Source organism: Phalacrocorax carbo, chromosome 8, assembly GCF_963921805.1.
Source record: "Phalacrocorax carbo chromosome 8, bPhaCar2.1, whole genome shotgun sequence".
In the NCBI taxonomy this organism is placed as follows: domain Eukaryota; kingdom Metazoa; phylum Chordata; class Aves; order Suliformes; family Phalacrocoracidae; genus Phalacrocorax; species Phalacrocorax carbo.
Window position 1 is genome coordinate 28,117,776 of NC_087520.1, and position 15,267 is coordinate 28,133,042.

The following is a 15,267-nucleotide window of genomic DNA, read 5'->3' on the forward strand; positions in this document are numbered from 1 at the left end:
AGCCAGCAGTGTACCCAGGTGGCCAAGAAGGCCAACAGCATCTTGGCTTGTATCAGGAACAGTGTGGCCAGCAGAAGTAGGGAAGTGATTGTTCCCCCTGTACTCAGCACTGGTGAGGCTGTACCTCAAATACTGTGTTCAGATAGAGCCCCTCAGGACATGAAAGACATTGAGGTGCTGGATCACATCCTGAGAAGGGCAACAAAGCTGGTGAAGGGTCTGGAGAGCAGGTCTTATGAGGAGCAGCTGAGGCAACTGGGGTTGTTTAGCCTGGAGAAAAGGAGGCTGAGGGGAGACCTTATCGCTCTCTACAACTACCTGAAAGGAGGGTGTAGTGGGGTGGGTGTTGGTCTCTTCTCCCAAGTAACTAGTGATAGGATGACAGGAAACAGTGTCAAGTTGCATCAGGGGAGGTTTAGGTTGGATATTAGGAAAAATTTCTTCACTGAAAGGGTTATCAAGAATTGGAACAGGCTGCCTAGGGAAGTTGTTGAGTCACCATCCCTGCAGGTATTTAAAAGGTGTGTAGACATGGTGCTTAGGGAGGTGGTTTAGTGGTGGACTTGGCAGTATTAGGTTTATGGTTGGACTCAGTGATCTTAAAGGTCTTTTCCAACCTAAATGATTCTGTGATTTTAAAAACCTGTATCATTCATCTACTGTCCTTGTCTGACAATTTTAAACTCCAGTGAAACCATGGAAAGAAATTTTGCATCTCAGTGTTGAGTAACACACACTTATGGCTAATGAAAAGTCTGTGTCAGAGCTTTGAAACTGATGAATAGTTCTTTTTTTAATATAAACTTCAAACATTAGACAAAGAAAAGGCCAAGGGAGAGAAGAAGTTCTGAATATCTCTGCTAAGATAATACCAACAGAACAGAATGTTCCAGCATTGTTGCATTTTAACTCAAATTTGAAGTGGTGTTTTCTTTTGCGATTATCCATCAACTGCAATGAATCTGAACAGGATGCCTGTACCTTACAGGTTGGATTGCAATAGTAGGATTTTTTTCCCCTCGTGACATTTTCTGAGATTTAGGAGAAAGAAGTAAATATTTTCTTTAAGATCTACAAGTAAAAACACTGACTTTCAAAATGTACTGCTTTCATAACTGAGAAGATATCTGTGAAACAAAAATAGTAGGTCTCTTGAAATAACTCTTGGGGGGTGGGGAACAACTCAAATATTTATCTCTGCTTCAAAAGTAACCTGGAAATATTTGATATCTTCCTTTACTGGTCCTTTTTTATGTTGTAATGGTAAAAAAAATGTTTCCTGGAGTATATGTACTTTCTCCCACCTCCTTCTGGTGTTGCTACTTTTTTTCAGGACTGATATGCTAATTTAAAACATGGTTTCTTTCTCTGCGTGGCTTCATCTTTTTTTCTCTTTAGTTTATTTTTCTAATTTTGGCTAATGTACACTTAAAATTAATTAGAGAATTGACATGAGAAATCAGCATCTTTGGGGGAAAAACAGATCAAGAGCTACACGTGGAATCTTAGGATCATTGTTGACTGGAACTCCTAATATGATCTAGTCCAACCTTCTAACCCAGTTAAAGCAAGTTGCTCAGCACTTGCCAAGTTAAGTTTTGAATATCTCAAAGGACAGAGATCTAGTACCTGTATGGTTAACCTGTTCCAATGTTTGATCACCCTCTTGATTAAAACTTCCAACTTATGTCTGTTGGCTGTCCTCTTTCTGCTGCACACCTCTGGTTTTGTCCTTTCCACACACTCCTATTAGGTGGCAATAAGATCCCCTCTAAGCCTCCTCCTCTGAAGGTTGAACAAATCACTTCTTTTGGTCTCTTCTATGTCATGTGCTCCAATACCCTGAAGCTCTTTGTAGCCCTCCACTGGACCTGCTCCAGAATATCAACATTTTACTTGTGCTGGAGAGGCCAAAACTGGACACAGTATTCCAGATGTCATCTCATAGGTGTCAAATAGAGAAAGTATGAAACTTCCTGGGACCTGCCTGACTGCGTTTTTGCTAATACAGGCCAGGGTGCAGCTGGCATTCTTTGCTGCAAAAACACAGTTTGGCTGTCTTATTATTTTTGTCAAACAGGACCAGCTCTTTTTCTGCAAGACTGCTTGTGGCCAGTCAACCCCCAGCCTGTACTGCTATTTGGGGCTGTTCCTGGGCCGATACGGGACTTTGCATTTGTTTTTGTTGAACTTCATGAGGTTTTCATCAGTCCATTTTTCTACTGTGCGAGTAGCAGCCCTGCCTTCACTGCATCAGCTGCTCCCTGGAAGTTGATACCAGTTAAAAATTTACTGTGGTGTTTATAATATAAAAGCTGCTTAATGATTATTTCATTGTCAACTATAAGGTATTAATGAATATTTTAAAATACAGTTCTATAGTTATCCCATATAAATAGATAATAGGAGAAAATTTGCAAGTGATTTTAGGGTGTTTCTTCTTCAATAAATATTTAGCAACTCTCAGATTTTTAAAACCCTTGTATTTTCTTTAACAGAAGTTAGTATTAGTAAAACATGGAAATGTTTTAGTTAGATCTTTTGAAAGATGTCAATAAGAATTAATTATCTGGTATTGGATTATCTGAGAAACCTACAGGACATCTTGAACAAACACAATAATCCAGTCCTTTCTAAATCCTTTATTTTTTAATGTCCACAGTGTTATATTGGATATATTTGGATCCACAAAACACAATATTTTGACACTATTTCCCTTCTAAAATGAAGAGTATTAAGTTACTCCAATTCCTGAATCCCATTCAGTTTTGCATTGCATTTTCTTGTATATTTATAGAAGGAGATAATTTAGACAAGATTTGCATTTTGTTTTCAGGTACTTTTGAACTAACAGATTCTGAAAGACGTACTACTGGTACCATCACAGTTGAATTAAAATGGAATTTTGTCTACCTACCACCAAGTGGATCAACAATGGCTGCAGACTTAGCGAATTATATTCAAAATGAGAAATCAATGGCAACTAAATTACTAGCAGAGGAAAAAACACAGACTCCAGCCCTGTCTCCTTCTTTTACTTTGTCAGTGACAGTAAGTAATTTAATAAACTCACAGAAGTTAAGAGATATAAAGGACCTATTACAGCAGGTCATTTAGTTCTTCCCTGATGACAAGGATTTGTCCTTACTGTAAAATAATGCGTAGTACAAATACTTCATATAACCACCATCTTCGACTTCCGTTGCGAAGCTAAATCTTTCTTGTGTCCAAAACTTTAAGTCATCTTTTATAATGGTAGATAACTGGTTAGCAAAAAGGTGAGGAGAAAAGGGAGGGGAAATAACAAACATTAAATGTCTTCCCTATACTTTTAGTGCTTATTAATTTTCTTTCCAGTGTGTATGTTCTACATAAAATGTAGTCACGTGCTTGTGCAACTTCAGGGCTACGGTTGAAATTTATGACAGTCGTGAAATCAGCTATTTTTTCTGTGGTCTCAGAAACTCAGACAGAACTCAGTAATTTGGGGTAGCTTTTAGGCAAAATTCTCAAGCAGCCAGACCCGAACCATAAGTACAGATACATAGGTGTATCTGCATGACACTTGTTATTCTGGTGCACTGCGAAGATATCCAGTAGTTTCTTAAAAATCACTCATAAATTAAAACTAGTGTAAGGATTTTTTTTTTTCGTACGAATATCAGTGGAAATGGAGAATAATTTCTACCTTCATCAGGAGCGTAAAGCATGAAGAGTAATAAACCATGTTTTCTTTATTACATTTGTCTTTTGTATTATAACATCATGACAAATATTTCTGGATCATTTTGTTAATTTTCAGCTATTACCAGTCTCTTCTTTGTTTCTGTGTTAAAATTCTTCAAAGGGAGTGGCATGAGGAAAGGTGTCAAAGATATGGTAGCCTACAGAATAAGAAAAGAAATTAAGCACTCCATAAAAGATAATAATAAATCATTCTGCTGTGTATATGACACCACTGACTTCAGTCCTACAATTATTTCTAACCTGGAACACATATTGCATTCCATAGACGTTCTGTAGAATTTTATAACCATTTGTGGCTGAATTATGAAAGGTATCTCTATTTGGGGAGAGGTTGCTTATTCAAACATCATCATCTTGCCTGTTTAGAATTTAATTTAGTGCAGTTAGGTTTGGCTTTGCGAAAAATTAGGGTCCGTCAAAATTTACTGTAAAATAACATGGTTAGAATATGGCAATAAATGGTCTTCATCTGTATTTATTTTATTACAGAAACCAACACCCAAACCAAGACAGTGTCCAGCTCAAGCAGACAAGAAAGTATCTTTTGTGGATCTTAGTACCATACAGGTGGCAGTAAGTTTTAGAGTATTTTGCTTGTGCATGTTGAAGCAAGAAAGGCTACTTATATCTCAGTATGGACAATTTGTAGAACTAATAATTCGGAACACTCAATAATTTTAGCAGCACAAGACTGGGATGTCCCAGGCAATGAATGATAGCACATTACTGCATATAGGTGAGGGATACAGAATTGCTTGCTGTCCTCCACAGTTTACAAGCTTCAACTTTCATAGACGTAGGGCAGATTGTAACAGGACCAATCAACTGTCTCTGCACGGTGTTTCTCAGCTCTCTGGGTTATTAATTGAAGTGTCTTTGTACAGCGTACCACTTGCACAGGTGTATAAATGACTCTGCAGAAACCAGCTTTATCCAAACACTTCCCGAGTGTTGTGCTAATTAGATAAACGATTTGACACAGTTCAGTCACCTCTTAAACAAGGCTTAACAGCTGAGATTACACACACTGTGAAAACAGTTAGACTGCTGAACTTGGGATGCACTTGGGATGTGTACATCCTTCCAGACTATAGGAGCCTCTGCATGGAACTAACTCAAACTTATCTGCTGCATGGTGTAAATTTTCATTTGATGTTAAATAATCTGCCTTCAGAGAACTAAGAATAAGGTGTATTTACTACTTTAATTAAATCCCTTAAGGTAGGTTCTTTAACAGCTAATTATAAAAGGTTATGAGTATTACTGTTAGTTAATATTATGTTGCGGTAATTAAAAACTAGCTGTGATCATTTTTTTCCATTTGTGAATGCCTTCACTGGATTTCTTTTTTGAAACATTAACATCAGTTTTCAATTCACAGGTGGTTCTGCTGTTGTTTAGTTTACCATGACTAGAACTCTGTTTTGAGCCTAGAAATAAAAATTAAGTCAATCCCTTATATTTATTAATTTAAAAAAAGTCAAATGCTGGTGACATCAAATCTTTTGAGAGCTTAGATGGAAAACTGAAATGTTAGCCGTACAGTTGCACACACAATATATCTTCAGCTGTCCAAACAGTAACTTCTCAAAGTTAGACAATTTTTCATGAGCTAGATTTTCTAAGGGAGTCAGCTACTCGGTCTCCATCAGAAGTCTTCATTACTGGGTGGGCAGCTCCCCTAGCTGTTTTAAAAATCCAAGCCTCACTGCCTGGTGAGAGACAAAAGTACTGTTAGAACTAAATAATGAAATAGCTGGGGCTTCTCTGATGGATAATTCTTGTGGTGAAATGGCAAGAGAGTGTCCATGCAAGAGAACTAGAAGTTCAACAGATTAAAGCTGTACAGGAAAAGTCTGTTTCATTTTCCTGTTCGTTTTCTGGATAGCAGAGAATCTTTTTCTTGGATATTAATGTGACACATGCTAGAGCAAATAGTTGTTTTCAGAAAAGGAAACTCACTAAAAAGTGGGATGAATGGTTTGACTCATCCAAACTATTTGTAAGAATTGTCCAGCCTCATAGGTGGAAACTACAGCAGAGGATAGAAACAGTAATGCTAATGCAGGAAAGCAAAGGAAGACAATTTCTTGTCCAAATGCTTATATAAATGTCCAGTAAATTTATACCTATGTTTGTGTGTTAATTGTCTACTATATATTAAAGGCTTCCCCTTATTTTACCCATAACTTAGGGCTGGCTTGTGGAAAATAACATGGAATTTGCACAGATTAAGGCATCAAGAGTTCCAAGTGTTTCAGAAATATGAGATTATTCAGGTTTTGTGGTTTTATATAATATAGTGCATTTCAATTTAATGTGAAGATTTTTGATGCATGACTCTGAAGAAAAAAAAAACTATGGTAAAATAAGATCTCAAACTTCTCTGCAATATGAAAAAAGTGAATCCTTGTGATGACAGTCTTCTTTTTTTGGCCATTAGAAAGGGAGGAATATCTCTACTTATTTCCTTCTATGTTTGGATGACATTTATTTTGTCTCCCCTCTAAAAATTACCATTATATAGCGGGAGAAATGAAGAAGAAATGGAGGAACTTTGGAATATTGCTAAATATGTAGCATTCCAAGGAGAAGAAAAGTATTAAATATTGTAAATTGTAATGGTCCAATTGGTTGTGAAAGTACATTGTGACAGATTGGCAAACTGTAGTCCCTAGTGGTGTGATACAACCTTTAATCATGGGCTCTTATCTGCCTTTCGCTTTTCTACTTTAAAGCTCATCTGGGGCTTTGAGAAGTTAAGTCTCCCTTCCACCACATGAGGTGGTATTGGTCAAGTAGAACAATCAAAAAGTATTCTCTCTCTGAAAATATCCACAAAATGCAACTCTGGCCATTCTTTTTAATTTCTTCAGTGACAAACATGATCTAAAACACAATGGTTATGACACATCATCTATGCCAAGGAGGAGCGTAAGAGACATAAAGTCAGTTTTCTATTACTTGAAAACTTCAAGGATGACCTTTATTTTATACGTTTGTTAACATTGCTTTGCTTTGTGTGGCTCCAAATGTGTTAGAGTAGAAATAACTCCTCAGGTCCAGTTTTGGAAAACCCTGATGTTCTGTGAACAGCTGAGAGTTACCTCATGGATTCTGAGGGTGGGAGGTGAGGCATCAGTGTCTCTGTGGAAAATTCAGTCCTGGAGGAGAACTGTTGGACAATAAATAATGCATAGGTCTCCAGCAAATTTCTATGGAAGATGCCATGTCTGTAATGTTATATCTGTTGATGAGGTATTATTCTATTTAATTGTACTCAAAGAGAAAGAAGGGAATAAGATTACTTGAGAGTAAGTTATGTACTAAAGATATTTTACCTTAGATAACATGTTTGTGTTTTGTAGAAAAACGTAGTCTTTTTATATGATTTTAGGTTGCTTTTGAAACAGAAAATATTGCATAATTTAAGGTATAAAATTGCCAACTGGTGGTGATGGGATGTTTTGTTTTGGGTTGGTTTTTTTTTCCTTTAAACTGCGTATTATAGAATTATAGAATTGGAAGAGCTGAAATATAAATTAATCAGGAAATCTAACAAGCTGTATATAGGTTGACAGGTACAAAATGATCATAATAGTTATGTTTTCACAAATATACGTAGTTAGAGTTATCTTTCTACTGTATCAGTTATTTGTTACTGCACTTGACAACTTCTAAACAATATAACTTTAAAGATTATGTATAATGAATATAAGCTATAACTCTTGAAGTTTAGAACTTTAGTAACTTTTACTATTCAAGGAGCGTTATAAAGGCTGTAAGTTATTCTACTTTTATATAGCATGTGGGACATGAGGTTAAACAAGAAAGGCTAGCAGATGATAAGGTGAAGGAGATGGCTGAAGAAATTCAACAGGAAAAAGACAACCTCTCACATCTGTCAGAGGGGCAGCTGGCCGACCAAAGCTCAGTTACCTCTGGAGATGAGACAGAAATAACTGAAGAATTGGAACCAGAAGGTAGAATTCATGTTTATGAATAAGTAGCTGTATTTTCTTAATAAATCTATGTCTCCATTTTCTTAAGCATTTCTTACTAGCAGTGGGAGCTGCCTCATTATGAGACGCTTCATGACTGAAATTATATTCTGGTGTACTTTATAGCTGAAGTTGGGTGGTGGATATGGTGGTATTTTCTTCCCAAATGGAAACTGTATTGTAATTGAATGCAAAACTCTGGTATCTGACCTAGATTCATAAAATATTAAAGGAAACTTGGCTTCTATTTTAAATGTCTTTATAGTCTCCCTTAGAACTATGCTATTCTAAAGACTATTTTAATGAATATGCTCCTTTTGTCTGCAGATAACAGACAATGTTGATATCAGAAATCCTTTCAGACAGTGAGAGGGGTAGTATGTCTTATCACATCTGTGACATAAAGTTGTTAGAGGCAGATTTATTTAAAGATTATAAAAGCCAGGTTATTCCATTCCACTTACGAGCTTAAACTGTTTATCCTTGAAATGAACTAAGTCCACGATACCAAGTTTAAAGTAAAAGCACAAGCAAGATGCTAAAATTTCATGTTAGTTGCTTGCAACTTCTGCATAAGAATTCATTAGAAAAATTGGAAGAACATGATGCTGAATCCCTGTTGTAAGTAATTTGCTCCAGAGAAAAAAGACCTTGAATGTTTTAGAAAACAATCCACCTGCATACAAACTACTTTGTTAAAAACAAACCAAAAAAAGTGCACTCTTCTTTACATGTGCATGGTGTTAAATGTAGTCAGAGGAAATGCACAAATTCAGGTCATATTCTTATATAAAGCTAACTGTTGTTCATACTTTAGTTCATCACAGGACTTATATCATTCCACTCATCAACTTCATCTGGGAAACATTATTTTCTTAGCAAATCAGAAAAAAATACATTTTAGATTACTTTAAAGGTCATTGATTTGACAGTGTTAATCTTTGGCAAAGAAGAGAAGGTTTACTGGGCATTTATACTTTATTTTTTAGAAAAGCAAATATATTGCTATAATATATTTCTCAGGAAGTCCCAGATGGAAAACAAATACAGGGGATTTTAACGACATTGGGTTTTTTGTTGGTTTGTTTGTATTACTAGATCAAGATGATAGGCAAGAAAATGATGCCATTGAATCAATAACAACTGACAGTGATGACTGTATTGTTTCAAGTCCAGTGTCCAAGAACATTAAACAGGTGAGTCAGAGTATTTACAGCAATTATTTGGTAACTCCAAGAAAAATATTTTAAGCCTAATGTCCTTTAAACATTGTTGCTTTGCTATATCTAAGGTCAGATTCTAAGGCATTTTCAACAAATGTATGGTTTCCTATTTCTGGTTGAACTAGATGCCTTTTCACAGAAAAAACCAAAAAGTTAACTTGACTGTATTGTACATGTGGTTTATAGGTGTTCCTTTAATGGGGAAATTTGTTGTCATCTTCTCCATTATTGTCATACATTCTTAGGAGTATACATTTCAAATCACTTTTGATCTGAATTCAAATTCCAGTCCTGCACAAAATCTCCCTAATGAAAGATAAGTAATGTAATGTGTATGTCTCAAGAACTTAGTTGTCTTGTTCAGTCCTACCTGTTGCTTTTATGTGGAAAAATGTGCTTTTCTGCTTCTTCCAGCGCTTTCTGAGGAAGGGGAGGATAATTTACTTCTCAAGGCCTGTAGTAAATCTACAATGCTTAGCTACCCACTGTGATTCATCCCAGTGTGTTGACTTGATTGATTGTTGTTGAAATAGCAATTGCATAAGCTTGAGGCTGTTAATAATGTGCAAATCTGCATATATTTTCTAGTTCACCCACATAGATTTTTTTTGTTCCTGACTTTCCAACAGTTTTAGAACTGAACATCAGTTTTCAATAAAGTTTGTGCATGACTTCTTTTTTTATTGCTTGTGGGCAGGTACAGTAATGATATTCTCTTGACTTGTTCTTAAAACCAGCAAGTCATATATACAAAATAACACAGCATAATACAGATTTGGGAAATTTACTTTGAACAGTATTTCAATAGTATGGCTCTCTAACAAAAAGAAAAAAAAATCATACTTGTAGATCTAACATTGAACAATCTGAAAAAAATATAAAACTAGCACTTAAAATTTATTATAATACTTATAAAAGTTAATACTTCTCTTGTCTGTCTTAGGCTTCTTTTAAAGGACCATACAATTATATACTATCAATCTGAACTTTTTTTAATGTTCTGCAATGTGATAACCTGGAGGTAGTTTGATGATTTTTGGGGTGTGCTATCCTTTTTTCAATGCTGTGTGACATCTTACAAAGTAACTAGCAACAAGAAGCAATGCTTTGCATGAGAAATATTGCTCTTTTTTTCAGTTGTAGAAGAGATTTAGAAATACTATCACTTACATATGCTGCAGAAAGATAGAGAAGGTACTTTTGAAGACAGAATTGTACTGTTTATATGTAAAATGTTAAAAAAAGGTTAATCTCTAATTTTGAGAACTAAAATGACTGCTACTCATCACCATTAGATCAAGCTATAATACAGTTGACCTATACATTTCTAGTCATTCTGTATTTTATTTTATCCAAATTATTTAAGGACAGTACTGAGAGATTTTGAGTGTAGATACATTTCAGGTTCATTAATTTCTACCGCTCTCCATTGATCTGTTCCTCTGGTAACAAACTAAACTGCATGTTCAAGAAGGGTAGGCAAGGCAACAAAAGCTATACATTATTAAGGCAACATGTTTGATACAAATTGGATTTTAAAAATAGGCATTGGTATATTTGAAACATTGGGTTAATTGTAGAATGCAGCATGTGAAAATTGTGATTGAATTTGTATTTTTTTAAAGATTAAAAATCACTGCCTTTTATCTTTTGAGATAAACATCCTGCTGGTAATCAAACACTGTAAATAAGACTTGTGATTTTTAGAGATCGTTCTGCTAATTATCCTATAAATCTGAGTTGGATGCCAAACTGTTTAAGCCATTTAAGATCATACTGTTTCTTTTTTGCATGTTGCAAATTAGACAGTTCATGGTTATTTCTTAGATATGTTGATCATAAAGGGTACCTAACAGATTTTCCAGTACTTAGCTGTACCACTTCCTTCTTTCTCTTTTCTTCTTGTCTGTGATGTATAATTAATCATAGATTACTTCATTTTGTTTCATTTCATTTACAACATTTATGAGCTTCACTTTGTCGGTATGAAATGCTTGTCCCCTTCTTTCCTTTCCAAAGTGGCGTAATTAGTGTTAGCATCTTTTTTAACAGGCTACATAAAGTTTAGTGGCTGGATTAAATCAAGTCATTAACATAATGTGCTATACAATTTGCCCCTATCTCTTTTCGTTTCCAGTACATCAAAGTGCCACAGAGTGCCAGTGTAATTGGGCCTTGCTAGCTTGTCAGGTTCAGTCAGGCTGATGGCTGCAGCTTTTACTAAAAAGCTTCCAGGCATGATAATTAATAGAGAAAAGAAGTCTGAGAAATGTAAAAGTTTGGACAGTTCTCTATGAATATTTCATACATTTGAATAATCAGAAGTTAACATTATCAATTTGATGTATAATACATTGATTAAAAGGCTTGTTTCAGAACCTCAAAATAGACATCAAAACTGGGAATTTGCATTTTCTTTGGCATGGTCTTTATATTTAAATAAAATATATTAAAAATAAACCAAAACCATTTTCTCTTCCTTCCCCTCCTCCCTTTCACCCCCTGTGTACACTTTATCCTTACAGGTGGTAATATAGCATTCAATTATCACAACAAATTTAATGGCTGTTAGCTTCCAAGTTGTCTTGAAACATGCCAGTAAGGCAATTACTGGCAAAACCAATTTATTCGGAGGTGATTGCTTCTTTTTTTTATAGGTGTGTTTACATCTCTCTTTTTGTTGCAAGTACTGTGAGTGCATTATCTTAGCTAACAGCAATTTATTGATAACTGTCATTATTACTTCCTGTAAATTAAGATCTTGGGGTCTAATTAATTTTGACATTAAAATCTCTTTTAAACACTATTAAAAAGCAATACCAATTGCTTGTGGTTCTGCTGGTCAATGAAACGTGTTTGGGCAAAGGTGGGAAGATGTAAAGCATAAAGCTTATATATAACAAAGCAATAAATATTTTTCCTTTTATTATGCCTTTTTTGTACAGTTACTTGAATAGTGCATTTCCTTCTATGAGATATTTGCATTCACTGAAGACAAAAAAAACCCACAACTGTTTGGGTGTTGTATTCCAATTTTCAATTTTGGCTATCTTGATTTCTCTTTACATTTATTTTCTGCAGGACTTGAATACCTTTGGTGTATTTCAGGCAGATTTCTGAGTGCTCAGTGCTTTTCTTAAACTGACTTTTTCTGTGACTATCTAATCTGAATTGAGAGATCTAAACTTTTATGTTTTTAGTATCATCCTGTGTTGCTGAGCTGGCTTGATTCTACTGTGCCAAAAATAGTAATCTTTTGTATTGTCCTAGTCTTGTCTAGATCTAACCTTAGTTGCTTTGTGCTTTCCTTCTTGGGCAAGTGGAGGTGCTGTACCAGCATATTTAATAAAATAAGAAATAAATTTAATGAAACAAAACTATCTTATCAGAAGAAGATAAAAGTAACTTACTAAATCTTTATAGTCAGTATTGTCAATGACTACTGATGAGTCTAAGATTAAAAAGGAACATTTGCCATTCTCCATCTTTAAGGTGATTGTTTGCTATTATGGTCACTATTAGACAGGAACTAAAGTAAAAGAGGAAAGTTTGAAGGATTCAGGAAAGACCTAAGTTGTCTTTTGCCACTGATATAGTTTCAGGTTACAGTAGTTTGAATAGGCAGTAGACTGAAATAATGGATTTGCAACTGCTAGCACTTGTCAAATATACTTTTAAGTAAAAATTAGGAGCATGTACTACAAGTCATTCTTCTTGATGGAAGAACTGAAAGAAGAGAGAGAAATAATACCAAAAAAAACCCCAAACACCAGCTTTTTAAAGTGATTCAAAACAACAGAATCTTAAGTCATTAGGTAACCCATTACTTTTTAGGTAACAAATAAGAGTAATTAGAATATTATATTAAGTAGAAAGTCAGATTTAAGGCTGAGTGCATAAGCCCACAGGAGAAACATCAACAGGAGCCATTTTTAACATAACTGGTAACATTTTTTGTGGTTATGAATATGAATGCTCCTCAGTTGCTTACTTGAGAGACTATATTTATCAGAGTTAATTGACATGGAAATAAGTTATGGTGACTTTACAAATAGGAAGGAGTATTTTTCTAACTGGAGGTCTAAAAAGCAAAGGATGGGATTTGAAACTAAATTTGAGTTTTGATTAGCTGTCATATATGTAAGCAAAGCTTTCTTCACACTGTGGATAATATGCGAAAGAATCAAATTCCATTCATTTTTTGCATGTCTATATTGTCCCCACACCATACACTAATCGGGGGGGGGGACACAGTATCAAATGTTAAGTATTAAAGCTATAAATAAAAAGAACAGCTGTATTAAAAATGTGCAATTTGGTAGATCTTTTTCACTACAGATGCACTCTTGACAAATGAAAATGCTGTACTGATACTTCTGCTTTCTTCCCATACTAAGGAATTTTTTTTCTAAATGGATTAACTTTCAAATACAGAGTTTTAAAATTTGATTTATTTTTTAAATCAAACCAGAAGTCTATGATTTACATATAGAAAAATACATGCATAGATATCTACAAAAGCAGAAATCCTATTATATTTGTATTTGATTAGTTTTTTTACACAATACTGCTACTTATTTCATCTTATTTCTGTAGCTTAAATGTTGACATGTTGACATGGCATACTGAAAATGTACAGAGTAAGACCTCTTTTTATCAAGAAATTTTGTATCTTTCATGCTTATTTACTTAAGAATCGTGCTTCCTTTTGAAATGAAAGGTAATTGTAAGTTTACAGAGCATTTGGGTTACTTAATTGTGTGACTAGTTGGTACTGATGTAGCTAACTGGCTTTGAGATTGGATAAAGTTGGTATTTGTTTTTATTTTATCTGGTGGTATAATCAATGGTGAATGTTTAAACACTAAAAAAAAAAGTGAAGTCTCCTCTTTGAGACAGCTACACCCCTCTCTATTGCAGGCTTATTCAGAACTGAAACAATATTCCTTATATAGCCTTCCCCTCTTCTTGGGGAGAAAAACGAAACTCAGAGTTAAGGAAGTTTGTATCTCACCAGTCTAACAGCTCCAGCCATAGCTGCTTCTTTGTATTTATTCATCCCTAGAAACAGTTTATCTTTAAAAGCTGTTAGTTGATGCAGCGTCACAGGCAGGTTGCAAAACCAAATCTTTAAAAACAGTTCAACTTCAGGAGGAACACTGACCAATTTTATATTTATTCTTCAGAAAGCGTGGGGGCAGCAAGCCATTTGAAGGAAGAAAGTATAATATTCAAGTGATCTAAAGTTGTATTATGAGCAAAGTGCAAATGTGACTTTAATTTCATATGTATAGTTGTCACGGTCGTGGTGGGAAAGCTTCACGTCCCCCAAGAACTTAGTATTTTCTAATATGTTTGGTGTTTTAGACTGAATTGGAAATTGTCTTCTCTGAAAAAAATCTATGTGGTGATGGGTATGTTATAGATTTGCGAAGTAGAAGCAGTAGCTAATCATTGAATTGTCTCAAGCTGGAGAAATTCATGCCTTTGAAGATATTGAAGATGAATTATGCTCTGAAAATTATTAATTTGGACTCTGCACTAGATAAAAAGGCAGCAACCAGAGATGTACTCATTCTCACAAATAGATTTGTTTGTTTGTTTAATGTGTTTTTAATTCTAGACAGAGCTGAAGGGATTACATCAAACCTTATTGTGGTGCTAGCCTTATGCCATTGCATTCTCCTCCTAGCACAGTGATGCTGGGGGAAGATTATCTGTGCCTTTTCCTTCCTCACAGTAAATCCAACTCCAAAAGAGCTGTTAAACAAGGAGGCATCTCTTTGCCCCAGGTCTTAGGGAGAGTCTAAAGTGCATGTACTTCTGTAAGTCCCATCCATTTGGAGAAGGACCAGGGAGCATTTCCGTATCCCTCTTTCAATTCTCACATCTACACTATTGTGGGGAAAATTTAAAAATAGAATATGTTTTTCCTAACATGAAAAGTCACTGCATACAGTTAAGCACTAGAATTATTTTTCATCATATGTATTTTTATGTTTATATGTAAGATGTTGACATGTAAATCATAATTACTTAATGAACAACAGTGATCACAGGAATTTGGCACTTGATAGAGGAAGAGGATGCGGAATCATCCTCAATAATAATCCTCAATCAATAATAATCCTCAATCAATAAATATATTTGTCAATCCAGTAATGTTGATAGTGATTGAAGTATTGACAGCAAATGGCTGACTAGTGATTATTGGACAATATTTTATAGTTCATTTGGTATGTTCTCTGCTTGAAATAGAAGGGACTTAAGTGGATTGTGGAAATAAATACCTAAAA

General features: G+C 34.8%; 1 protein-coding gene across 5 annotated transcripts in view; it reads left to right on the top strand.

Moving 5' to 3' along the window:
• Nucleotides 1-15,267, top strand: part of RPGRIP1L (RPGRIP1 like) — an 84,495-nt gene that overhangs the window by 47,854 nt on the left and 21,374 nt on the right. For 4 of the 5 annotated variants that reach the window (XM_064459376.1, XM_064459377.1, XM_064459379.1 and 1 more), the window contains 5 exons: nucleotides 2,837-3,051; nucleotides 4,237-4,320; nucleotides 5,942-6,008; nucleotides 7,551-7,730; nucleotides 8,847-8,944. In XM_064459376.1, coding sequence (XP_064315446.1) covers nucleotides 2,837-3,051; nucleotides 4,237-4,320; nucleotides 5,942-6,008; nucleotides 7,551-7,730; nucleotides 8,847-8,944 — 644 coding nt within the window. The remainder of the gene's footprint in view (nucleotides 1-2,836; nucleotides 3,052-4,236; nucleotides 4,321-5,941; nucleotides 6,009-7,550; nucleotides 7,731-8,846; nucleotides 8,945-15,267) is intronic. The other variant, XM_064459378.1, reaches the window with a different exon arrangement.